This window comes from Cucurbita maxima, unplaced genomic scaffold (genome assembly GCF_002738345.1).
Source record: "Cucurbita maxima cultivar Rimu unplaced genomic scaffold, Cmax_1.0 Cma_Scf00003, whole genome shotgun sequence".
Classification (NCBI taxonomy): Eukaryota; Viridiplantae; Streptophyta; class Magnoliopsida; order Cucurbitales; family Cucurbitaceae; genus Cucurbita; species Cucurbita maxima.
The window spans coordinates 2,061,039-2,086,590 of NW_019272019.1; the positions used below are offsets into that span (position 1 = coordinate 2,061,039).

The 25,552-nt window shown below is 37.3% G+C and overlaps 3 protein-coding genes across 6 annotated transcripts; 2 read left to right on the plus strand and 1 right to left on the minus strand.

Moving 5' to 3' along the window:
- Positions 1-1,754: 1,754 nt before the first annotated feature.
- Positions 1,755-5,687, plus strand: LOC111476719 (transcription termination factor MTERF9, chloroplastic). Its single transcript, XM_023120507.1, has 5 exons — positions 1,755-2,115; positions 2,914-2,998; positions 3,075-3,217; positions 3,295-3,987; positions 4,817-5,687. Exons 1-5 carry the CDS (start codon positions 1,774-1,776, stop codon positions 5,132-5,134), a joined length of 1,581 nt encoding a protein of 526 aa, XP_022976275.1. The 5' UTR covers positions 1,755-1,773; the 3' UTR covers positions 5,135-5,687.
- Positions 5,688-7,373: 1,686 nt separating this feature from the next.
- LOC111476761 lies at positions 7,374-9,873 on the plus strand. Its single transcript, XM_023120560.1, has 2 exons — positions 7,374-9,033; positions 9,475-9,873. Exon 1 carries the CDS (start codon positions 7,609-7,611, stop codon positions 9,019-9,021), a length of 1,413 nt encoding a protein of 470 aa, XP_022976328.1. The 5' UTR covers positions 7,374-7,608; the 3' UTR covers positions 9,022-9,033; positions 9,475-9,873.
- Positions 9,874-15,639: 5,766 nt separating this feature from the next.
- Positions 15,640-25,014, minus strand: LOC111474093 (putative DUF21 domain-containing protein At3g13070, chloroplastic). 4 transcript variants are annotated; one of them, XM_023119365.1, is made up of 15 exons: positions 24,234-25,014; positions 22,962-23,059; positions 22,780-22,873; positions 22,148-22,225; positions 21,937-22,040; positions 21,690-21,771; positions 20,989-21,128; positions 20,691-20,769; positions 20,522-20,585; positions 19,868-19,959; positions 18,919-18,984; positions 18,577-18,693; positions 17,500-17,664; positions 16,749-16,875; positions 15,640-16,415 (listed from the first exon to the last, which is right to left on the minus strand). In XM_023119365.1, the coding sequence occupies exons 1-15, from the start codon at positions 24,777-24,779 to the stop codon at positions 16,387-16,389; spliced, it is 1,881 nt and encodes a 626-aa protein (XP_022975133.1). In that variant the 5' UTR covers positions 24,780-25,014; the 3' UTR covers positions 15,640-16,386. The 4 variants fall into 4 exon arrangements, 2 of the variants coding, with proteins under 2 accessions (XP_022975133.1, XP_022975119.1); XR_002715854.1 differs by having other exon boundaries at positions 15,643-15,962; positions 16,105-16,875; XR_002715853.1 differs by having other exon boundaries at positions 15,643-15,995; positions 16,105-16,875.
- Positions 25,015-25,552: the final 538 nt, after the last annotated feature.

The following is a 25,552-nucleotide window of genomic DNA, read 5'->3' on the forward strand; positions in this document are numbered from 1 at the left end:
ACACTTCCCCAAGAATGCTTTATTTTCTTTCCAACCAATATGGGATCTCATAATCTACCCTTTAGAGGCCCAGTGTCCTTGCTGACACACCGCCCGGTGTTTGGCTCTGATACCACTTGTTAACACTTTTAAAAATTAAAGAAAGAAATAAATAATGAAAAAGAAAAATTTGCCCAAACTACCCCTCACGTATGAGGTTTATTACAAGTATGTCCCTAAACTTTTAATTTGATATGTCGCTTAAAACTTTCATATTAATAAGACAATATTTTAATCCTTTATTTTGAATGTTCACCGAAATTGATGTATGACACTTCATTTTACGACATGTCATTATTTTAATCCTTTAATCCCAATCAAAATTTTGTATCGACTTTATCTGTAGCAAACAGATCAATGATTCAACTTGGTTTTCCATTGTCATATGACCCACTGACTAACTCGGACTACCCAAACTATAAAGGTTGGGTTGGGTTAGATTTTTTAAAGACAAAATTTGGTTCAATTTGCGATTTGTCATTGTTTTGGTCGGGCCTGAAAAATAAAGTTACAACTCAACCTTACCTTACAAGATTAAAAATATTTAACGTTTATAATTGATATTAGTGATGTGGTGTGACTGGTAAATGTTTAATATTTGAATTTATAAGATTTTATCAGTAAGATCTTTTTTTTTTTTAAAATAATAATAATAAAAAAGCAATCAACTCAACTTGGGTAGATTGGATTGTGGATTTTATTCTGATGGTTCCATACAATGTGAAATTTCGGGTTAGGCTCAGGTAATCAAGCCAACCGTGAAATTTTGGGTTAGGCTCAGGTAACCAAACCAACCAAATTAGGCTCAGGTAACCAAACCAACCAACGTGAAATTTCGGGTTAGGCTCAGATAACCAAACCAACCAACGTGAAATTTCGGGTTAGGCTCAGGTAACCAAACCAACCAACGTGAAATTTCGGATTAGGCTCAGGTAACCAAACCAACCAATGTGAAATTTCGGGTTAGGCTTAGGTAACCAAACCAACCAATGTGAAATTTCGAATTAGGCTCAGGTAACCAAGCCAACCAACGTAAAATTTCGGGTTAGGCTCAGGTAACCAAACCAACCAACGTGAAATTTCGGATTAGGCTCAGGTAACCAAACCAACCAATGTGAAATTTCGGGTTAGGCTTAGGTAACCAAACCAACCAATGTGAAATTTCGGGTTAGGCTCAGGTAACCAAACCAACCAACGTGAAATTTCGGATTAGGCTCAGGTAACCAAACCAACCAATGTGAAATTTCGGGTTAGGCTTAGGTAACCAAACCAACCAACGTGAAATTTCGGGTTAGGCTCAGGTAACGAAACCAACCAACGTAAAATTTCGGATTAGGCTCAGGTAACCAAACCAACCCACGTGAAATTTCAAGTACGATCGATGTAAATTAAGAATGTGCAAATTTAATATGTAGTCTACTTGGAGCTTTTAGTTTTGTAACCTGCAGGTGTCATTATCAATAATTTCGTACCACTAACTCCAAATCCTCAAAAATGCCGTTTCTATTTTGCCACGTCAGCCTTTTTCAGTTTCGTTTCGCGCCAACCGCATTTTTCCTAACTGTGAACCGTCAGCCTCCAAACGACGTCGTTTTTATTTTCCACACAATATTCAAAAAAAAAAAAAAAAAGAAAATTCCAGCCAGAGATATTCTTGTCTCTCTGTTTAGGGTTTTTCGGTATATTCTCTCTCTCTCTCTCTCTCTCTTATCCTTTTTTGTTATCCGTTCAAAAATGGCTTCTCTCTTCCTCTTCTCTTTCTCTCCCACAATTCACTCTGATTTTCCCTCTTCTTCCGATTTCTATCCTTCGACTCAATTCTCTTACAGTACTTCGACCTCAGCCTGTAAGTTTCATGGAGTTGGGATTGCTAGTGGGAGGAGGAGGAGGAGGAGCGTGCGTCGGTTTTTGGTCCGGTCGACTCACTCCAATGCTAGGATTCTCAAGCCCAAACGGAGGTCGAGGTTCGGTCAGAATTTGTCGCCGTTTGACAGCGATGATGATGGAGAGGATGTGGATGACCTTAGCAGTGATGAGGATGATGATGAGGATGATGATGATACTTGGTTGTATAATGTGAGTTCTTGTTTTCTGTTCTCTCTAATTTCTGGAAGTTAGATTGTTTTCGTGGTTGTTCTTATCTTAGTGTGTCTGCTGATTGATTGAATGCGGGTTTGTTTTCCGTAGAAATGGCGTGGAGTTGTGATTTTGTTTAATTTTCATTATTGGTTCCAATTTCCGACGAGGTTGGATTGATTTTCTTGTGATGGGAAACTTGACTGTTCAGTGATGAGTGAGGAGTAGAAATGAGGAGGATACAAAAAGAGTTTTAAAGAAGTATTTGAAACTGTGCTTATGCTGGGTAGAAATTACATAGTTCTGGCCATGGACAACCAAATGAGCTTCATGAAGTTTTATATCTGGTTTTAATTGAGCAATGCAAAGAGTGCTCTTGGTAAGTAGAGGAAATTGTAGCTTTATTTTTCATATAATTGTTTCCATTTCTGTTATAAGCTCACCCCTAGTAGATATTGTCCGCTTTGGCCTATTGCATATTGTCGTCAGCCTCACGGTTTTAAAAGGCAGGTACTATGGAGAGGGTCTAGCCCTACTACGACTAGTGTCTCACTGTCTGGTGACTGGCTCTAATACTATTTGTAACAGCCCAAACTGTTCCCTTCCAGATGCTTTTTAAAACCTTGAAGGAAAAGCCCAAAGAGGACAATATCTACTAGCGGTGGACTTGGGTGGTCACAATTGCGCTCTTTTAAAGTGGATTTGGTGGCTTTTTTTGTTCATAGTTCTTTGCTTGTGTGCAGTTGATCATTGAGAATCTCTATTTACTATCTGTCCACTGAGATTTTCATTTTCTAGGGTAATGTCTCGGATGTTGAATATGATACTAAAAGAAAGAGAGCCAAGTTGCAAAACAGAACCAGAAATAGCAACTCACAGAGAGGTTATCTTTTGCTATTTACTTTCTCCTTCTCGTAAGGCGGCGCGCACGATTTGCTCAGCATACTCTTCTTGTGCAGATAACTTGAGACATCCCAGAGAAAGTAGGGGTATTAGATCATCCAACCGCTTTGATTTACAAGATATCACAAATGATACTGAAAACCAAGATGATACTATTGAGGAGGAAGCTGGTTCTACCAACGTAGACAAGCAAGGAAAGGTGGAGTTTGAAACTTTATTAAACTTTTTAGATTGCTAAAATAAATATTAAATTTGCGTTTGTTTCCATTGATTCAGTTGATGACCAAGAAAGCTATAGAAAATAGATTTCCTCGTCTGGCAGAAGAAATAGAATTGGACAAGAAATGGTATCCTCTACTTGATTATCTTACAACATTTGGGCTCAAAGAATCACATTTTCTTCAAATGTATGAGAGACGTATGCCTTCTCTTCAAATAAATGTTAATTCTGCTCAAGAAAGACTAGAATACTTGTTGAGTGTCGGTGTGAAACAGAGGGATGTTCGAAGAATACTCATGAGGCAGCCCCAAATTCTGGAGTACACAGTAGAGAATAATTTGAAATCTCATGTTGCTTTCTTACTTAGTTTGGGAATCCCAAATTCCAGAGTGGGGCAGATCATTGCTGCTGCTCCATCTCTATTTTCTTATAGTGTTGAGAATTCGTTGAAACCCACCGTCCGATACTTGGTCGAGGAAGTCGGCATTAAGGAAAAGGATTTGGGTAAAGTTGTGCAACTGAGTCCTCAAATCCTGGTTCAACGGATTGATGTATCATGGAACACCAGATATATGTTTCTTTCAAAGGAAATTGGAGCCCCTCGTGATAATGTAGTGAAGATGGTAACTAAACATCCTCAACTCCTCCACTATAGCATCGATGACGGATTGCTGCCCCGGATCAATTTCCTTAGAAGTATTGGAATGCGAAATTCAGAGATCTTGAAAGTCATAACTAGCCTTACACAGGTATTATCCATTTGTATTCTATTGTTGTCGAACATCGTTTGAGAAGGAAAAAAAAACCCCTTTTTGATGTTAAGACGGTTAGGAACCACAACTCTCCACCATGTAATTGTCCACTTTGAGCATAAGCTTTCATGGCTTTGCTTTTGATTTCCCTAAAAGGCCTCATACCAATGGAGATGTATTCCTTACTTATGAACTCATGATCATCCTCTTAGCCAATGTTGACTCCTTCCCTCGAACAAAGTACATCTTAAAGCCTCCCCTGAGGCTTATAGAGCCTTCGAACAACCTCCCCTTAATTGAGGCTTGACTCCTTTCTCTGGAGCCCTCGAACAAAATACAACCTTTGTTTGACACTTGAGTCACATTTTTACTACACCTTCGAGACTCACAACTTCTTTGTTTGACATTTGAGGATTCTATGACGTGATTAAATTATGATTAAGTTAAGAGCATGACTCTGATACCATGTTAAGAACCACAACCCTCTACAATGGTATGACATTGTCCACTTTGAGTATAAGCTCTCATGACTTTGCTTTTGGTTTTCTCAAACGGTCTCATACCAATGGAGATATATTCCTTACTTATGAACCTATGATCATTCTCTTAATTAGCCAATGTGGGACTCATTCCCAACTATCCTCACAAAAGCCTTCCATACCCAACTCTTTCTTTTTCTTGCTGTTAGAAGTGGTATTAAAAGTATATTATACTTTAAATTTCTTTGTTGCCTCATCTCGGTTGCTAACTTAATTCAAATGGTTTTTTAGTAGTTTCTTCGTAAATCTTGTTTTAGGTTCCTTAACCGGATCTGTTGATACTGCAGGTTTTTTCTCTATCTTTGGAGGATAATTTGAAGCCCAAATACATGTATCTGATCAATGAACTCCGCAACGAAGTGAAATCATTGACCAAATATCCCATGTATCTAAGCTTATCCTTGGATCAGAGAATTCGACCTCGACACCGGTTCCTAGTTTCTCTCAAGAAAGCACCCAAAGGGCCATTCCCTTTAAGTTCCTTCGTTCCAACTGATGAATGTTTTTGTCAGCAGTGGGCCGAAACCAGCCTAGATAAGTATCTAGAATTTCGGAAGAGATTGCTATTGAAAGAATTTGCGCAGAAATACGAAAGGAGACGATAACCTGAAGTGAAACGTCTGATTTTCGCCTCGGAGTTCTTCCATCTAAACTGACATGGAATGGCAGTACTGAAATGGATGACACAAGTTCTCTAATCCTTTATATCTATGCAGTTCCCTTTCAACAGGTCATGTTGCTGACTTCGTGAATGTTCCAGTTGCGGTGCGTGTCATTTATGATCGTACATGCTGCCGTAATCAGCTTATGAACTACTCCAATGGCTGCAATTCTTTGGTAAGATTAGAGGTGGAGTTTTTACCTGCCATGTCTACTGCACTTAAGCTCATTCAAAAGGGGCTGGTGAGCTTGGCACACGCATACACAACACTGTAAGTTCTCTTCCAAACTTATAACAGAAATTCCTTGTAAATCTTTTCAATGATGGGGGGAGAGGCGCTTTCTACAATGTGTATACAAATTCCATGTGATTTTGGTCTTTATATGTCCTGAAAGTTGTGATCGACACAAATTTTGGTCTTGAAGTTATTGTAATTGACACAAATTTTGGCCTATAAGTAATTGATGTGTATGTCCTCTTTGTTTGATTACTTCTCATTATTCCATATGAGCATTCTCTGTCTTTTCGTTATGCCTACTAAGACCATTATCTGGAAATTTAACAGTGATGATGAACTTTAATGCCCTGAAAATTCCTGGGGATTTGGTCTCTGATTGCCCTGAGAGTTGTAGGACTTTTAGTCTTTTTGTTGTGGATTTTGAGAGATTTTATATATCTTAATGGGGGTATTAAGTTTCTGTGAGCGTGTTGACATTTCCGTCGATAATTTTATCGATATGTCCATGTGTTAAGCTATTTCTTACTAGTGTGGATTCTCCACAAGTACTAGAAAGGATGGGATTGTTCCACAAACTCCAATCAGTCAACTGCCAACGATGAGTGAATACCTAAGAGTTCCTAGTCAACACGATGTAATTAAAAGGGAGCTCATCTACTCTTTCATCTGCAGATGCTACTTTTCATACGGGAGGGAACCACTTAGATTGACTTCAGGGATGAGATTCATGTTCATCAGTTTAGTTTTTTGGTTGAGGAAGAGCCACTTAGATTGACTTCAGGGATGAGATTCATGTTCATTAGTTTAGTTTTTTGGTTGAGGAAGAGCCATGTAGCATTGAGCTAGGCTGAATTTGAGAAGACAGAGACCTAAAACTTCTAACATGTACAATATCGACATTTCTATTATGTCGTTAAAAAAATTTATGCAAAATAAAAAATATAAGCAATACAAGGTTAGAATATCCTAACAAGTTAGGAAAAGGTAAAATATTTATTTATTAATTTTTAAATTTTTGTTGAATTGTGACTTGGACATTTCCATTTTATTGATTTTAGTTAAAGCAACCCCTGATATCAATGGTAGCTTGGCCTCATGGGAAGAGCAGGAAAAGGAAAGAGTTCGAAGAAATTTTGTTGATAATAAAGACCCCTACGAATCATGCCCGAAATCTAATGATTGTTATAGAGATAGAAGTTCGTGTTTTTTTCCTTCTAAGAAACGTCCTCAATGTCTCTTCATTCCAATGAGAATGATGAAGAATCTAAAAGCTCCTCTCAGGACCCACAATCATCGAGATTTGAGAAATATTTGAAACCGAAGTCTTCCCTTATTTAAGGTTTCAAGGCTGAACTTTGAAATTTTTTATTTTAACGCTTGAATCTTTTTTTCACATCATTCCCTAGTGGTTAAATTCATGATCGAATAAAAAGTTGGGTTGGGTTAGGTTGGACTGAATTGAAAAAATCTTTTCGATCAACTCAAAATTTCAAGTTGATTGAGTTGGTGGCCCGAGCAACCCGAATAGAGTTTACAACTTAACTCAACCTTCTATTTTCAGGTTGAGTTGAGTTGTCAAATTGTTTTTTTTATAATTTAAATTTTTTTATTTATCCACCATACATATTATATTAATAATTAAAATCTCATAAAGTTCAAATATTAAACTTTTATAAATCACGATGCATCATAAAAATCAATTACAAACGTTAAATATTCTTAATTTTTTTTAAAATAAGATATGATCATGTTGGATTGTATTGGATCATAACCCTATTTTTGAGTTGATCCGTTAACTAATAAAGTGAATCAAATTTATGTTTATGAATTTAATAACAAATTTCTTTTTTAAAAAATTGAAAATAAAACTTTTTTAAATTATAATTGAACTAATTTAGAGGGTTTTATTTTATTATTATTATTTTTTTTTTTTTTTTAACGAATTTTGAATCAAAATCTCGAAATTGGGCTTCAACGACCCGATCCCCACTCATTTTCCGGCAAAATACCGATCAGTCGGTCCCGGAAAATTTCTTCTCGCCTCCATGCTTTCCGACTGCTTTTTCTTCAATTTCTACCGGAGTATTTCATTGATTCCGAAGATTTTCAATCCGCTCAGTCGGAATTCTCGTTTGTTAATCTAGTTGGAGCCTTAAATTTCGTCGGTTTGATTATCTAACATGAGCCACTCAGAGATTCGTAGAGCATCTGAAAAGCCGAATCTAGATTGGGAAGCAGCGCTGAAGCAGTATGAAAACGTTATGGCTACAGAATCCGAGGCTGTTAAAGTGAAAGCCACAATCAAATTGGCTAGTCTCTCCAATGATGCCCCGCATAATATTTTGAACAGCACCATACCCATTATTGCGAAGCATCTTGAAGTTAACCCCATCAGTAATTCAAGCCAGTCTATGAGAGGAGCTGCTGCATATTGTCTAAAACGTATATCTCGTCAAGGTGATGGTACGTTAGCGACGGCGATAGCTCATTCCGGCGCTTTAGAGTCTATATTGAGATCATTGCCAGACACTAGTGGTGGTTTTCGTAAGATTCTAGTTAAATGTATTTGGAGTATTGTTACTTGTGATAAACATAGTCGTGTGATTGTAGCAAGAAATGGGGGTTTGGAAGTAGTTATTGGTATGTTTGATTCTGTAGTTGATGGCACTAGGAGATATTTACTGGAGATTTTGAGTGCATTGGCCCTAGTTAGAGAGGTTAGAAAAGCCCTTATTAGCTTAAGAGGCCTCCCTTTTCTTGTGCAAGCTGCTAGATATGGCTGCATGGCTTCTAGAGAAAGAGCTTGTCAAGCAATTGGGTTAATTGCAATTACAAGGCGTGGAAGACATATGCTTGTTGAGTTGGGAGTGATTCCAGTACTTATTGAACTATTTTGTGAAGGAGATTATGTGACAAAACTAGTAGCTGGGAATTCCCTTGGAATAGTTTCAGCTCACGTAGCTTATATTAGGCCTGTTGCACAAGCTGGGGCTATCCCTTTATTTGCTGATCTTCTTCAGTGGCCTGACCCTATTGCTAAGGAGATTGCGGAAGACGTTTTCTGTCTCTTAGCTGTTGCCGAAGCGAATGCGGTTCTAATTTTTGATCATCTAGTGAGAATTCTTAAAGAAGGTGATGATGAAGGAAAGGCTGCAGCTGCCGACGTCTTGTGGGATCTTTCAAGCTATAAGTACTCCATACCGATTGTGCAAAGTTCGGGTGCTATTCCAGTTTTGGTGGATCTATTACACGATGGGAATGGTGAAGTGAGGGAAAAAGTCTCTGGAGCTGTAGCTCAATTAAGTTATAGTGAGGCAGATAGGATTGCGCTTGCTGATGCAGGGGCAATCCATGGATTAATAGAGCTATTGCAAGATGAGTTAGATGAAGTGAAGGATAATGCTGCTGAGGCCCTTATAAATTTTTCTGAAGACGCCTTATACTGCAATAGAGTATCTGAAGCAATCAGCAATCCTGCTTTCCAGAATTTGCTGGAAAGAATGACCCATATTCGTGCTACTGAAAGGCACGGCGTGAGGTCTCTGCGTCAAATGGGAATCAACCAACTTACAGGGGATCCAGATCTTCTATAACTTTTTTCAGTGGTACTATTTTTGTCGTAGGTCACTTGTAATCTAATAAGCGCTCTCAAACACAAACACAAGATATGAATACAAATTGGATGGATGCATTGCGCTTTATTTTCTCGAAAGTATTAGTAGGTCATAAACATGTTAGAAACACATTTATAAGTTACATATTTCAATGTTTTCATGCTCATTTGTTTACCTTTCATATATTTGCATTTCAAATACGACATGAAAGAGATAAATTATGTCTTTGAGTTTAAGGAATTGATTACATTGTTGAAATGATGTAACATCTTGTAAGTCGTAACAAACATTGATGTAGGACATCTAAATCTAAAAATTTTCTTCTGGATTATTCAATATTTTATAAAAAAAAAATGTTATTTGAAGATTATAAACTTAAGCATGCTCCTACTTATTTGAATCTTTAGCTCTTCGTTTTAATTTTTTTTGTAGTTCAACAATGGCTGGTGAGGGAATGATCCATCAACTGTTGCAATGATAATTGGTGCCTAGAGTTATGCTCAAATTAGCCTATCCATTCTAATTTTGGAAATATGTTTTATTTTCTTTTGGATATTCCTATAACGACTCGTTAGAATGCAGCTAGTGTAATTATTGAACTTGATCCCTTTTGGTGGTGCCATTTTCTGTTAGTTACATTATTTTCTATTAGAATTGTAATGTCTCTCTCTCTCTCTGCGGAAAACTTCCATAATTGAGAGAGTTGGGACCTGGCGTCTCTTTCATAAGTCATTCATGCTGTGATCCTAAGTCATTGGAGTGAGGAAAAGAGGCTTTAGGTATTGTACTCTTTTGATGTTTATATGTGCAGCTTCTTTTTCTCTACCTCAATTTTCTCTTCCTTGATTAATTGCTTTCATCTCATTTTGATGATTTAGAAATTGGAGGTTCCCAAAAAGATGTTCTTTTTGACTTGTGGAGGAAATTAAAACTATGATCACTCTTTCGAGGTTTATCTTTTGTTTGTTTCCCCACTGGACCACTTGTGCAGGAACAAAGGACTAAAATTATATATTGTGGCACAACTCTTTTTCCAGCACAATATGGGGTAGATCCTTGCAAATGTTCAGGTTCAACCTCTCTCCTAATTTGGATTTTAGTGGGCGATTGGAGGATAGAGGAAATTTTCTTTGGCAAACAGAATTTTCTTTTCTATTGTTTATTTTATGGTGTACTCGACTGCAGAAATAGGAAGATTCTTTTGAACATATAATATGAGCTCGAGCAGATTGTGGAGCTATGCATTCAGTGCGTTCACTTGGACTTTGTTTGCTGTTTTCTACCGTTATATTCCTCTGTTCTATTTTGATTGTAGTTTATTTGATAATTTAGATTTCTGTTTGTAAGGTTGGTTTTGAAGTTCTTACTTATTGTTTGCTCTGTATATCCCCAAGTCCCCTTTGCTACATTTTGTTTCCATCAATAAGTAAGTCAATTTTGAAGTTCTACATTCCTTTAAGAAGCAAGCTTCATTGTATAAAATTTTAAAAATGGCAGTGAATGAAAACCTATGGAGTTTAAAGAAGACACCCCAACCAGAGTTTTTTTAGGAGAGGAAATAGCTGGGAGAAGTTGCAAAGGAATGTGTCGAGGGCTTCTTGTTTTCATTTTGAAAGACCAATCTATATTTCCTAGCCAAACCTCCCTCAATTGCTTTTATGGTGTGAAATTGAAGAACTTCAAGCTGTTCTATACTGGAAACCATAGTCCTGCTAGTTCTTGACTTGCTAAAATGCCTCCACCATATGCTTCTCGAGGTGTGTCAAGGAAGGATGAAATGGCTGCCATTTTCCATCTGTTTTACAGAAGATATAGCAGTTCGGCTAGAGAGCACTATGAAGGTTTCTTGCTTGTCACCAGTGATTTATACTCCATTCTTCAAAAAGAACAATCCAGATGATTACTTTCAACCTTTTAGTGTATTTATCTTTCAGTAGAGCCTTGGATAATGCCCTTTGGTAACAGGATGATCTGCAGTAAGCTTGCAAAGAAGAGACTTGCAAGTTAGAATACCGGAATGATCTATTTTACGAACTATACGGTCCTCCGAACTTTCAAAAGAACAAATTTCCAGCAGCTGCAGGAGGTGTGTCCATTCCACTATTTAGAAAATAATTTGGAGTCCCTAAGCCTGTAATGTTGGTTTCAGCACTGTCAAATTGAGGAGTTTTTACTGCCAGTCTACGCATAACTTTTAAATCTCTATCAGATTGACTGAAAGCTCCAAAATATGCATCCTTAAGCTACTTCTTTTCATATGTTTGCCACCCAAAACCTTCCTTCCTGAACTTAATACTTACTAGTCACAACTTCATGCTATTTGATGAGAGAAGTATTTGTGACTGGCGTATTGTCAATGCCCAAAGCTCCTGTTTCTTAAGAAGGAAAAGGATGTATTAATTAAGAAGATGGCATCAAGGTTAGCCCTTCACATAGGAAATATCTCCGGAAAAAAAAAAAATGATTCCTTTAGGCACACTAGCAAGTTACAACTGCCTAAGAAACCGTAAACAGTAATTTGAGAGGTTTACAAGAATGGATTGAATCAATGTGAATTTTTCTTTAGCACAAGTATAATTTTTTTCGAGGATGTGATTGGTAGACTATAGATGTACATGGAAATTAGTTTAAAGAAGAATTTAGACTATTATAATGTGACAGTTTAAGTTGTTAGAACTATTGATCATTTAATGCATATTGAAATGAAAGGATTTAGTTGAGTTCTCCATATCCTACTGTTATCTCCAAGTTGAGTAATAATTCAGCAGGAAATTCAAAATCTAGCTGCACCTCGTGACACATGCATAAGATTTAAAAAAGGTGAAAGGTCCCTCCCTCCCCCCACCAATAGCATAGGTTTCGATTGATATTGAAATTATACGATTTATACTGACACATTAGTTTTCAACTGAATTTACATATGAAAACTTTTGAGGTCTTGTCACAGTTTCTCTTTTTTGGCTGATAGCCTCTTAGCCTCTTGCTAGCATGGCAAGTGGGTCTCTTAAACCTTCCTTAAATGAAAGGATATGTACCAGGTATTATTCAAATGCATTTCTAAAATGGGGCTGCTGGGTTTAACTGGACTTGTTGGATAGTAAAATCCCTTCAAAGTTGGGTTTATAGAGGAGTCCTATAGAGGACGCAAGAAATTTCTTTATTGGACCTGCTTCGTTCATTTGGAAATAAAAAACTTGAAAAATAATGTAGTTTTTTTTTTTTTACTCGACTGTAGCTCCATGGAGGGTTAAACTATGGACAAGGTTCCAAAGCGCTCCTGCTACTTTTTAAAAAAATGAAAAAAGAATATGGAAAAAGGTAAAATATCTCCTGCTCTGCAAAAATGGGATCGAGGATCAGAGAGCATTTCCTTTTGTTTTGTTTGTTTAGCTCTTCTTGTTGTATCAGCTGCTAGAACTAGAAGCTTCTAGGATGCATTCGTAGTTTGGTGAATACTGCAAAATGCAAATGTACCATCTCTGATGTGTTGTGTGGTCTTTTCTTCATTGTTGAGGCTGAAGTTTTTTACAGAAATACCATCAAGGGTCTTTTTTAGGAAATTTAGATGGAAAGAAATAGAAAGTTCTTTTATGGTTTGCTTAGGCTTAATGATTTTTGAGACCTTATGCAATTGCTTGCTTCTGATTGGTATGTTCTTTTAAAAAACTTCTGAAATTATACTCATTTATCTGTCCTTGACATTTGTGATGCATTTTCTAAGGTCCTTGGCTGCATTGGATTTTTCTAAGGTCCTGTGACCTGCTAAATTAGAACACAGTTGTTGTGCATGCTTGCAAGCCTAAGAACAAAAAATAAGATCTTTACTGATTTGGATAGCTTTAATGACGGCTTCCTTGATAATATAATATACCACTGTGACTTTCACTTAAAGAAACACCGTAATGATCTTGTATCTGAAACTTTTTTTTGTTGTCAATGTGCCATAGTTAATGAAGTTTGAAGTCGAGAACGTCTAATTATTATTATAAGATACGTGTTTGAATCGTGCAGAGAACAACTTATTAAAAGTTGAATCTGTGAAATCTCTGTAATTGTGTTCGGTTTGTAGTATCCTTAAAGGTTAAGGTTTAAGAATTTTGAAACATTCTGCATGGGAGAGGGATAAATGCATTGTTTTCCATTTTATTTGGTTAGATAACATAAGTCCTTTCTTCCTTTACTCAAATATATGAGTGACTTTTCAGTTTGTTTTGTTAGATCTCCATCTCTAAAGTAAGGGGAAAAAAAACAATATCCATAGAAAAGAAAGGAGAAGAAAAGCAACCTTGGCAGCATAACTATTAGTGCCATTTTATAGAAAGGGTTTCTGTTTGGATTTTGGTTTGTGTTTGCAGGCTTCTGACTCCATCCGTAGGCGTATTTACTGTAACACACCACTTGGTTGCCCGTCCCCCACAGCAGTGTGGTAGCAGAGCAGCCGAGGATGTGTGAATATGCCATTGAAGTAGCTGCCACAGCCTCCAATGGCATCCTAGGAGGAGTCGTACACACGCTGCGTGCAATGCCCGAATCTGCACTGTTTCATCAGCTAAGCTTCTTTCTTACTCGTATTCTGTTCTCATTCTTCAAAGTATATGAGATGATAGCACACATCTTGACTAATTTTATTGAATATCTGTTTGGCCTTACAACAATTATAATGAGTATCTTATCTGGCACATGTCCTAGGATTAAGGATGAATTTGAATGGACTTCTAGTGTGATAAAAGGGTTTTTACCCTTTATTCGATCATAACGAGTATGTCTATCTGAAGGATGAGTTTCGTATGACTTTTAAAATGGTCAAAAGTGATAGTTTTTGTATGATACCACTTCCTAAACTCTCTATCAAAAGGAACTCATAGATTCATCTACATCGAACTATTATTATCGGACCATCGTATTTTCAGCTTTTGAAATAGTAAATAATTGAGTGATGATATCGAACTTAAGCTTTTTTTGGGGTAATAAAATGGGGGAAGAAGTTGAAGGGTTCGAGTTAGAATCCCGGCATCGGGGTGTGAACTCAGAAGAGGACATGGAAGAAAAAAATAGAGTTAGAGAATAGAGATACTGTGGAAGAGGATGAATGCTTCAAAATGTGGTGCAATGGGTAGTGGTGGATTTTGGAGGTTTGGAAGTTAGCTGTAAGAATATCTAATAGGGAGGGCCATTTGGTTCACTCATTGGTCAATGGACTCGTGGTGTTATAAACAACCTTCCAAACCCTACAATCCAACAAGGTATCATTGAGTTCTCTTTTCAATCCAATTATTCTACGACAAAACCATTTTTGCCTTTTTCTTTTGCAATTCCTCCCATTCCCTTCTCTCTTTTGTTTCCGTTCTAACATGAAACTCTTGAGGTTTGATCTAACAACTTTGTTGAATAGCAAGTGTATTAGATCTAAATTATCTAAGAATCTAAAAAAAACGATAAAGAATCAATCCAAGGGAAAATTTTGAAACGGATTTTCAAAATCCAATCAGTTTACCATCAAGAAAATCGATTTGGGAGATCTTAAAAGAAGAACAAAGTTAAATAAAACCCAGATCTAACACTTTATAGAATATGGCAACATGAAATAAAGAATAGAAATGATATATTTTTGAATCGAAAAGAATAGAGTTTCTATTTTAGTTCTTTTGAGAGCTAAATTTTAGTAAATTTTTGTGTTTTAGAACTTGCATGTTATAGTCATTCAAGTGGAGTTGATCAAATCTAATTTGAATCATGAGTTTATAAACAAAGTTTTCTTACTCTTGATCTTGATTATTAAGGTAATCTGTTTTAAAATTTTTTCCTTGAATTAATTCTTTATCGTTTTTGTGGTTCTTGAATTATTTAGATCTAAAGATCTTGTCTGATCTACCAGATATTCATAACACCTTCATTTCCTCTCCATGTGCCTTTTGAGTGCTTCTCTACACTAGCTATAGCAATATACTAAGCTCCTTTACATTAAGGTTATCTTGAGCACTACACCATATAAGAATGAGTATATATACTAAGCTCTTGAGCACTACACCATATGAGAATGAGTATATATACTAAGCTCTTGAGCACTACACCATATGAGAATGAGTATATATACTAAGCTCCCTTACATTAAGGTTATACACCATATGAGAGTGATACTCATCCATATATATACTAAGCTCTTGAGCACTACACCATACGAGAATGAGTATATATATGAGAATGAGTATATATACTAAGCTCCCTTACATTAAGGTTATACACCATATGAGAGTGATACTCATCCATGTTGGTAGGGTTCTTTTGTTTTAAAGAAAAATCTTTATTATGATATTGAAAAATATTCTATTTAGTTACTTGTCCATGTCGAGAACCAATCTTCAATAGCAATAATTTCTCTTTTCCTCTTTTCGTTTGACTTTAGTTTCTATCTTATCTAAACTCTATATATAAAGAATTAAACAGGCCGAACAAAAATCTTAATATATCATCTCAAACACGTTCAAATGTAGATAGATATTCATTTGTCATATAGATCAATGAAATGTCGAAGATTCCGTTGAAGGAACGATATTTCATTTTGTTCACAATGTTAACTATACATAAAAGAGGGAGAAGAACACCAAAAGAACCTCAAAATGATACATTTACCACCATTGTGTATTGCACATGTTGAGTTCTAATTCAAAAGAAAAAAGAAGAGAGAAAAAAGAGAAAGGTACATTCAAAGCAAAATCCCATTGAAAAGGCACAGCGCAGCCCCTCAGACAAACAGACTAGAAATCATAATCCAATAATTGAACTCAACAAACGCCTACAAAAGCTACATTCCTGCCTCTCAATCCATCTCTCTCTTTGGAAGTCTCTGCCTTCTTCACATCCAACAACCAAAACTCAGCTTTGCTCCTGGCCAGTTCTACTTGGCGTTTCCATCTTGGCACCTGCTTCTTCCCTTTATTTTCGTGATTCAAAATCTAATCGAAAGCTTGAAATTAACTAATGCATCTATTAACGTTCAAGAAATCACCTACCCATGTCCTATAAATAGAGATACAGATACTCAAATATTCGTCAAAGAGATACCTGACAGGCTCTTCGGCGAAGCACGAAACACGAAGTGTTGGAGATTGTTTTTTTTTTTTTTTTCCCCTTTTTCTTTGACAATGAGTAATGAAAACTGTAATGCCAGGGCAATGAACTCCTCAATTGCCTTGCTGCAGGAGAGATTTAGACGATTGCAGAAAGCTAAAGAGTTGAGACAGCAGAAAGAGTTTCGAAGGCTGTCGTCTGAGTCGATACAGGCCAATTCAGCAGTGTGCTCCGAGCAAACTGGCTTATTTTTCCATTCTGAACTAGTTCATCCACCTAGCTCATCACTCCAAGGCTCTTCATACCTTCACCCAATCATGGAAACCAGAAAATCTCATCTTCAAGTCACAGATAATTTATCAGACATGGGGTCGAGAGAAACAGTCATGCACAGAACAAACTGTGTTGATGATTCAAATATTGATACCTCTCTTCATCTGTGAAATATAGCGTTAGTTTATTGTTCGTTCGTGCTTTTATTTAATACTTCACCTTCTATATGGTGTTAAGATGGAGGGGAACAAAAATGGGTTATGCTCACTAATTTCTATCACTACTATGATCATCATTTGGGTGATCTCTAGAGAGGCTGTCGTCAAGTCTCTCTGATAACAATAAATTATCATTTGCTACATTACCAGACTCCCCATTACTGCTCCATTTCTTCTTGATGACTTTTCGAACAAGATGAGTCACTTCACCACTATCACCGTTCACCCGTTTAAACCGAACAACACTAACCTTTCTAGCATTCCCTGCTAATACCTGCACAAAGATCCAACATATCAACCACAATATTCCGAAACTAAGGAAACTAAACGAGACATATCGTGCTAAAATGATGTGAATATAGTGGTGGAGATACAAAGTTAACTTTCAAGGATGACAGAAAAAAGAACTGCACATAAATCATATTGTGATGCAGGTTTTTTCCCCATTTTTTGTTTGTCGAGAACTGGAGAAATATAATGAACAGCCAGAATATATACCGACCAAAGGGTACGCTCCATTCTAGTTTCCACTAATCAATGTACAATCTATAAACAGCTTGATGCTAAAATCCAAATCAGAAAGTTAAGGGATCATAGCGCACACATAAGAGGCAGTTACCCAGTTCAAAAAAATGGACATGAAATAGCCCTATAAGACATCCTGTGAAAACTTAATTTACAGAGTATCGTGTCGTGCTTCTATGATGCATTATTCTGCACGTTAAATAAGTTCATAATCTATCATTGACTAAAAGGAAATGAGGTAAACAGTATCAATTGCAGAACAATTACGAATTAGTGGCAGATGATAAGATTGTATGTATTGAAATGATAGGTTGAATGATTTTTCAATGCTTTTTGGTACTCACCCAACAGTTAATACCAAATGAAGTTATACCTCAATATTAAAGATTAAGCGTCTCTCCTTTCGTTTCTGGTTTTCAGAGATGGACTCTTCTTCTTCATCTTCCTTTTCAAGGACCACTTTAACGCTTTCACCCGTCCTTGGTATATATCCAAAAGCCTCACAAACAAAACCCGACACCGTCTCATATTGATGACCCTAAAGTGACAAGAAGTAATAATATATAAGAAATTAGTAACAAGCAGTCAAAGTAAACAAACGTATGTAGATTTGTACCTATATGCATGTATATTTAGGATGTAAAGAATCTGAGCATGGTTATGTGAATATTCTTGTTTTTCCCTTTGGTTAAGAGACAAATTTCAATCAACCGAGCATAAGTAAAGACAAGTAATCGAAGGGGTTAGAGCCTAACACAGTCAAAGGCATCCAGTGGTACTATTAACTTAAGACAAACAGGAGAATTTTCTAGGAGTTTATAAAGATTCTTAGGTGCCACCAAATTCTATTCTTTCACTGTTTACTTCTGTTATTTTTATGTTGTTCTGTCTTCTCTATTTGCTTTTGCTGTAAATTTATTTTCCGGAGTTTGATTTCTGCATGGCTTCTCCTTTCTTTCAATCTTTATGCCGTCCACCTTCCACACATGTGAGTTCCTCTTCTATAACAGCTCAAGTCTACCGCTAGCAGATATTGTCCTCTTTAGGCTTTTCTTTTCAGGCTTCCCCTCAAGGTTTTTAAAACGCGTCTGCTAAGAAGAGGTTCCACACCTTTATAAAGAATGTTTCGTTCTCCTCTCCAACTGATGTGAGATCTCACAATCCACCCCTCTTGGGGGCCCAGTGTCCTCGCTGACACACCACCCGGTGTCTAGCTCTAATACCATTTATAACAGCCCAATACCACCGCCAACCGATATTGTCCGCTTTAGCCCGTTACGTATCGTCGTCAGCCTCACGGTTTTAAAACGCATCTACTAGGGAGAGGTTTCCACACCCTTGTAAGGAATGTTTCGTTTTCCTCTCCAACCGACACAGGATCTCACACACAATTGAAAAATGTATCCCAGAGAATTTTAAAGAACTAAAACATAAAATAAAAGTACATCACCTCTGGCATTTTGATATTCAGATCTTCAGAGAGCTGGTCGATTGCAGTATTGGCATCCACATCATATACTCCATCTGCTCGCATCACAATATACCCAGTTTTCTTCTGGATCTCCTCCTTTAGGTTTTTTCAAAGTGAAAAACAAAAGAAAAATCATTCAAACAAAACATGAAGTAGCATGCCTGCATGACCTATAATATGGCAGTGCTTGAACCTTTTAAGAACATGAACGTGGATGTTTTCTATAGCCAAGATATCAATACTCAGAATCAGAAAGCACATTCAAGAACACAAAGTGATGGTATGTATTCAAGATAAGAAAAAAATGACAGCGACATTTACCTTTGAATCATTTTCGTCAAAGATTTCACCGACGATCTCCTCAACCACATCTTCCAGAGTTACTATCTGATTCCATCAGAAAAGTAAAAAATGAAATCTTCAGTAAAAACAGTACAAATCAATTAAACAAACAGGCAAATGCACTGAAAGTATACCGCGGTTCATACAACAGATAAACGGGGAAAAAGTTTATAAGAGCGAAGCAGCAATGTACAAGAAAAGGATAGACTCAAGATGAATGAGACTAAACTACTTTTCCTATCGGTCTCGGCGTTTCAGAACCAGCCTTGAAGTGAATGAATTTGAAATGGTTTCATCTTAGTCAACTGAGTGAATGCGGAAGGGCTTGTGTTCAAGTCCGCGGGTTGGCTGGTTGGAAGAGATAGTGCAGAAAGCCGGATGAGGAGAGACATTCACGTCCAAACAAAAAAAGTGGGGCTCGCCCCTGTTGTGCACTCCCATTGACACAAAAAAAAAAAAAAAAAAAAAAAAAAAAAAAAAAAAAAAAAAAAAAAAAAAAAAAAAAAAAAAAAAAAAAAAAAAAATAGTCCCACAAAAAATTATCACAGAACTAACGAAGAAACAAAGTCCAATTCATGCCCATGACGAGGTATCGACTCTAGCAATATCTCAACTCAAACCTCATCTGCAGACATCTCCACACCCTTAAAAGTTAAAAGTTTTACTATTCCTCTCGAGTCACGACCCTCGATGCACAACAAAAATATAAGCTTGTCAAAGGACTCTGCCTTTACCCCCAAAGGGAAGATTCAGGAGCGTCTCCACAATCAAAGAACCACAACATTTGGTACACATTACTTGCATATTATTGCAAACTAGATGATAAAACAATAATTAGATGACAAACAAGGTTGTTAACTCGTGAATCAGAAAGCATATCATTATAGTATTATGCAGATGAAAACCAAGACATGGTGAGTTTACATACTCCAACAGTGCCGCCATATTCATTAAGCACAACAGCCATGTGAACCTTCCGGATACGAAACTCTCGAAGAAGATTCCAGACTAACATTGAATCTGGAAAACCCATAAAACAACTTTGACATGAAACAATAGTGGTAATTAGGGAGACTATGAAATAACGAGAAAACGAAAGCAAACAGATGTATGTAATACAATCCCAACTTGTGGAAACTCGAGTATAATTTGCATGCATGTGTTCGGACTACACGTGTAGTAACAGCCCAAAGAGGACAATATCTGCTAGCAGTGGGTTTGGACGATAACAACACGTTTCACCAAGCACGCATAGTTAACCAATGCTGTGTAAGTAAATATACACAGACACACACATATATAATCTAGGCTAGACTGTTTATTCATCTACGAATTTAGAACAATACAGATACAACGATTTCCCTCGCTATATGCAGGCTGATAGCCGTAAAGAAAAATTCTTTACAACTTTAGAAACGAGAGGCCCAGCAGAGGAAAACGATACAGTATCAAGTTACTCATCATGATTGGTTCAAAAATCTAATAAAAACTATTATTTTCCAGCATCTAATTAGCTATAAACACCATACTGTATGTACTTGAGTCAGCTTACTAAAAAATGTCATTTGAGTTAAAGAATTACCAGGCACAAAGTAAGCAGGTTTATGAGCCATATCCCCAGCCGTAGTGCTCTCTAGTACTTCGCCCTTCAAAACCAAACGAGTTAATAATTCTACACTGAGATTTTGATTACGATTAGCAACATGCAATTGTAATTACGATAGTCGGGGGAGTGGGAGAAACTACTCGACCTTCTGTAGAAAACCCAGCAAATCCATTGCATATGCAATCCCAACGATGTTATCTATGCGCTGCTCGAAAACAGGCACCCTAGAAAGATGATCAAATAGTTATAAATTAGAACAACCAAAAGAGGTTTAGTTTATTTTCAAATAAGAAATACAGGATTGCAGCTACTTTAGGAGAAATAAGCCATTAAATAAAAAGAGATTAGTTTTTCTCCCTTCTGTTTCTTTCCCGTTCGTTAAAAATTAGAAGTGTGTGTGTATTCAAACCAAAATTTGCCTTAGCCCCAAAAGTTTATTGTACCTCGAGTACTGATGAGTCAACCACAAATTGTGGAAGTCGACCAGTGTCGCCCTGCCATCTATTGCAACCACATCAATAAGAGGTGTCATCACCTCTCTCACATGTGTATCTTTTATCTCAAGAACATTCTCAATCATATCCTGTAGTGAACCATCATGACAAACATTTTACAGAGATAACCCAAAAAAATATGAAGGCAATCTAGTTCGTCGATAAGTCACAAAACCATCCACAAGAGGTAAGGAAACCTATCCCAGATACCATGCAATAGGGAACACTAGGCACAATGAATGTTCACTCTTGAAGTTTATCAGACATTCATAATAATCACGACAAAGTCCATTCGACAAAATTAAAGTGACCTTAGCATATTGTCCAACAAAAATGCCAGTTTCTGACATCTGATTGCTCATGTGCTTTCATAAAACCAAATTGTATAGCTCAAGACTAAGCTATAATGAATTACCTTTCTTACTGTGCGCAGAGCCATTACTTTTCCCATAGAGAGAGAGAAAGAACAAATGAAACCACAACCACAGTGTAGTCACATTCAAGTTCAATTTTAGATACTTGTCAGTAATGAAATTGAAGTTCGAGATACGATAATGAACTCATTGATCTCTCTGAAATAGTTAGTTCAAAGACCATCTAGCTCAAGAGTTTTACTAATAGAACAATGTCCTGAGAAGCCTATCCATTACCTGTTCTTCCTCTTCTATGGCCCCACTCAGTTCCGCCCCTCGCAACATCAATTTTAATTCCTCCTCAGTTACAAATGGCTCACTAACACATTAAGACAGGTGAAAATAGCACTAAGATGAAGCATTTTCAATGTCTATAAGAAGAATAAACAACTAGTTCCATAAACTTTCATGAAACTACGGCCTTAGAATGGAACAGTGAGCAGAAACCTCCAAGTAATTGAAACATCTATATTACAAATCTTACCTTCTCCCTTTCATACCAAGTATTTTAAGCATCCCCATTGAAAGGTAGGTGACAATTTTTCCAACTGGGTAAAGTATCACAGCAAGCCATGCCACTGGCCTGACCTACAGGCAATAAGATCAATGCATTTAACAGAAGAAACAAAATAAGCATTGAAACAAGAAAACCTCTAATAGAGGGTTTGGTGATGCAATAAGCATAAGTAACTTACCACAACTCTAGCAACCTCTGTAGCATTATGCACAGCAATACTTTTTGGAGTGAGTTCGGTGAGAAGCAAAATGGCAACCTAGCAACAATGAGGTAAAATTAGAGCCAATTTCCAATGAACTTAAGCAATATAGATCGAAACAGAAATATAGAAGACACATGTAAAGATCTCAACACGATGCCCTTGTCATCGTTATCAATGATAACTCAAACTTAAATAAAAGGAGAAATAACTTTTTTGTCCCTAAGTTTTGAGTATCGTTTCTATTTGGTCCCTAAGTATTAAAATGATACATGTCTGCCCCTAAGTTATGTGTTTAGTTTCCATTTGGTCCCTAAGTTTCACAATGTTATATTTTTACCCTTGAGTTTTGATTTTAGTTTTCATTTGGTCCCTAGATTTACATTTTTATCCTTGAATGACTAATGCTCGTTTTTGGTCCTTGGTATTAACTTCCAATTAATTAATCTAAAATCTTTATGCTGTCGTTTTTTAATTAAATTTAATAGTGGTGTTTAAAAAAAATTAATACATACATACATACATACATATAGGTAAGGAAATGTAAGTGGGTAAGTTTATCTGTGCATCAATTTCCAGAATATTGTTCAAGATTGGGCATTCATACATACAGTCATCACTCCAGTTGCTGCGCTAACACCAGCTTCCCCAAATATTGCAGTTGCAGCTTCAGTGACTAATGCAGTTGCCCCAATATTTACCACACTAAGTACATCAGAAGAATCTAAGATGAGCAAAAACAAACTGATAAAACGTGTTGAATTGGTTGTGACAAAGATGAAAAGAGAATTACGTTGTGCCGATAAGTATGGTTGTGAGAAATCTTGTAACATCAGTACGAAGCATCTTGAAGACACCATCTTCAGGTTCCTTTTCAGCCAATTCACGTACCTACATGAACGCACTCAGAGGTTGTCTTAGAACAAGACGTTAGCATGTACCATCAAGATGTTATAAACTCAAGCTAATCTGTAAATTTGGTTCGGTGTAATGGTCCAAGCCCGCCGCTAGTAGATATTGTCCGCTTTGGCCCATTACGTATCGTCGTCAGTCTCACAATTTTAAAATATGTTAGCTAGGGAGAGGTTTCCACACCATTATAAGGAATACGTCGTTCCCCTCTCCAACCGATGTGGAATCTTCACAATCCACCCCCCTTGAAGGGTCAACATCCTTGCTAGCACACCGCCCGTTGACTAACTCTGATACCATTTGTAATAGCTCAAGCCCACTGCTAGCAGATATTGTTTGCTTTGGCCCATTACGTATCGCCGTCGGCCTCACAGTTTTAAAACGTGTTTGTTAGGGAGAGGTTTCCACACCCTCATAAGGAATGCTTCGTTCTTCTCTCCAACTGATGTGGGATCTTCACAATCCACCCCCCTTGGAGGCCTAGAGTCCTCGCTGGCACACCATCCGTTGATTGACTCTTATACCATTTGTAATGACCCTAAACCACTAGCAAATATTGTCCACTTTGGCCCGTTACATATCGCTGTCAGCCTCACAGTTTTAAAACGTGTCTGCTAGGGAGAGGTTTCCACACCCTTATAAGAAATGTTTCGTTCCCCTCTTCAACCAATGTGGGATCTTCACAATCCACACCCCTTGGGTGCCCAACATCCTCGCTCACCGCCGGTTGACTGACTTTAATACCATTTGTAATAGTCCAAACCCACCGCTAGCAGATATTGTCCGCTTTGGCCCGTTACATATCACCGTCAGCCTCACAGTTTTAAAACATATCTGCTAGGGAGTGGTTTCCACACCCTTATAAGAAATGTTTTGTTCCCTCTCCAACTGATGTAGGATCTTCACATTGGGAAAGCTTACTAAGTCGTTTCGCGACATTAATATTAAACCCATTTTGAACTCTAAATTGAAAAACGCACTTAAAGGGGCATCACAAGCATCTATATGTTTCCATAATTTTAGGATGTGTAGGGCTGATGAGCTACATGCAACAGGCGAATGTAATTTATGAACAAAACAAGCAATTGCATTTGTATAACTCAAGTCTCAAAGCACATGTGTTTCTTAAAATGAACTGCATTGATTAGATTACCTTCCAAGGCCAAAGTGTGGTTATGGATGTCTCAGCCATAGAGAAAAACGCTGAAAGCCCCAAAAGCAAAGCCAAAATCAAACCCTGCTCCTTGAAAATCTTAAGAACCAGCAACGCCTTCGGCCACGCATCACTGAAGGTCGATATCCCCTGCCCAACAATATCCTTGCCGAAACTAACCACACCCTCCGTTGCCAAAACATTTTTACAGCCAACAACGAACACACCATAGACAATTGCAGTGAAAACAATCAAACGCTTTGCTATTTCTCTAACATAATCTTGATTCGGCTGAAGAACAATCAGGCTGTTCCAGCTCTCATTATCCCCACATCCCAACCGAGCTCCATTTGCATAAATCGTACGCAGAATGCTTCCAGAACTACGAAATTGAACACAGTTCGACAAACAAAAACTAGGGTACCGATTGTTTCCCCCGAAAATCCTTACCGGTACAGCCTTATATCGACGGCATGGCAGATGAGAAATCGATTGCCCGCCGATAGAGAAGGCGGGCAAACCCAGAGTCGAAAACTTTAGCGCCATGAACAATCTTTCAAGGATCCAAACCCAAAATTCAATGCAGAATCCAAATGGGGTCGAAACAGAGCCGACGCAGGTCCTTATAGATGCCGTCTGGAAGACATTGATTGATTCAAATGCAACGATAAAGGGATTGTTCTTCCTTCTTCTTGAATTGTGCCTACGATGAAGCCATGGCTGAATTTGGAGCTGGTAGCCTTAGAGGCACATAGAGGAGGTTTGTTTCTTCACAAACATGTTAATGGGTTGCGAGAAAGATAAATTGAGAAACGTTTGATGCGCTGAAGAAGATGGAAGCATTGATCGGATTGTTCGGTTGGGCGCTTCTGATTTGGGCTTTATGTCCTTATAGTTTTGGAAAAGATTGCTCCTTTTCTTTTTTCATTTTATTTTAGCATATATTAAAAATATTTTTCTTCTACAAAATTTATAGTATATAAAATATGTCTGGTAAATTACCTTTTTAGCCCTAGAACTTCGAGCATTAGTTCGATTCTATTTGAGCAAGCATTTGTTCACCTCTCCAACCAATGTGAGATCTCACAATCCACTCCCTCGAGGACAACTGTCCTCGCTGGTACACCACCCGGTATCTGGCTTTGATACCATTTGTAATAGTCTAAATCCACCGTTAACAGATATTGTCCGCTTTTGAGAGGTTTTCACGTCCTTATAAGAAATGTTTCGTTATTCTCTCCAACCAATGTGGGATCTCACATTAAAGATCAATCTAGTAGATTCAATAAACTAAAAAAAAAAAAAAAAAAAAAAAAAAA

What these genes read in the sequence shown, in the direction of transcription:
- LOC111476719 (XM_023120507.1), top strand. Translation starts at nt 1,774, where the DNA reads ATGGCTTCTCTCTTCCTCTTCTCTTTCTCTCCCACAATTCACTCTGAT. An exon ending in ACGTAGACAAGCAAGGAAAG is followed by an intron (nt 3,218 to 3,294) that starts GTGGAGTTTGAA and finishes CCATTGATTCAG; the next exon opens with TTGATGACCAAGAAAGCTAT. An exon ending in TCATAACTAGCCTTACACAG is followed by an intron (nt 3,988 to 4,816) that starts GTATTATCCATT and finishes TTGATACTGCAG; the next exon opens with GTTTTTTCTCTATCTTTGGA.
- LOC111476761 (XM_023120560.1), top strand. Translation starts at nt 7,609, where the DNA reads ATGAGCCACTCAGAGATTCGTAGAGCATCTGAAAAGCCGAATCTAGAT.
- LOC111474093 (XM_023119351.1), bottom strand. Translation starts at nt 24,779, where the DNA reads ATGGCGCTAAAGTTTTCGACTCTGGGTTTGCCCGCCTTCTCTATCGGC. An exon ending in CAGAGGTTGCTAGAGTTGTG is followed by an intron (nt 22,041 to 22,147) that starts GTAAGTTACTTA and finishes TATTGCCTGTAG; the next exon opens with GTCAGGCCAGTGGCATGGCT. An exon ending in TGCTGGGTTTTCTACAGAAG is followed by an intron (nt 20,586 to 20,690) that starts GTCGAGTAGTTT and finishes TTGGTTTTGAAG; the next exon opens with GGCGAAGTACTAGAGAGCAC.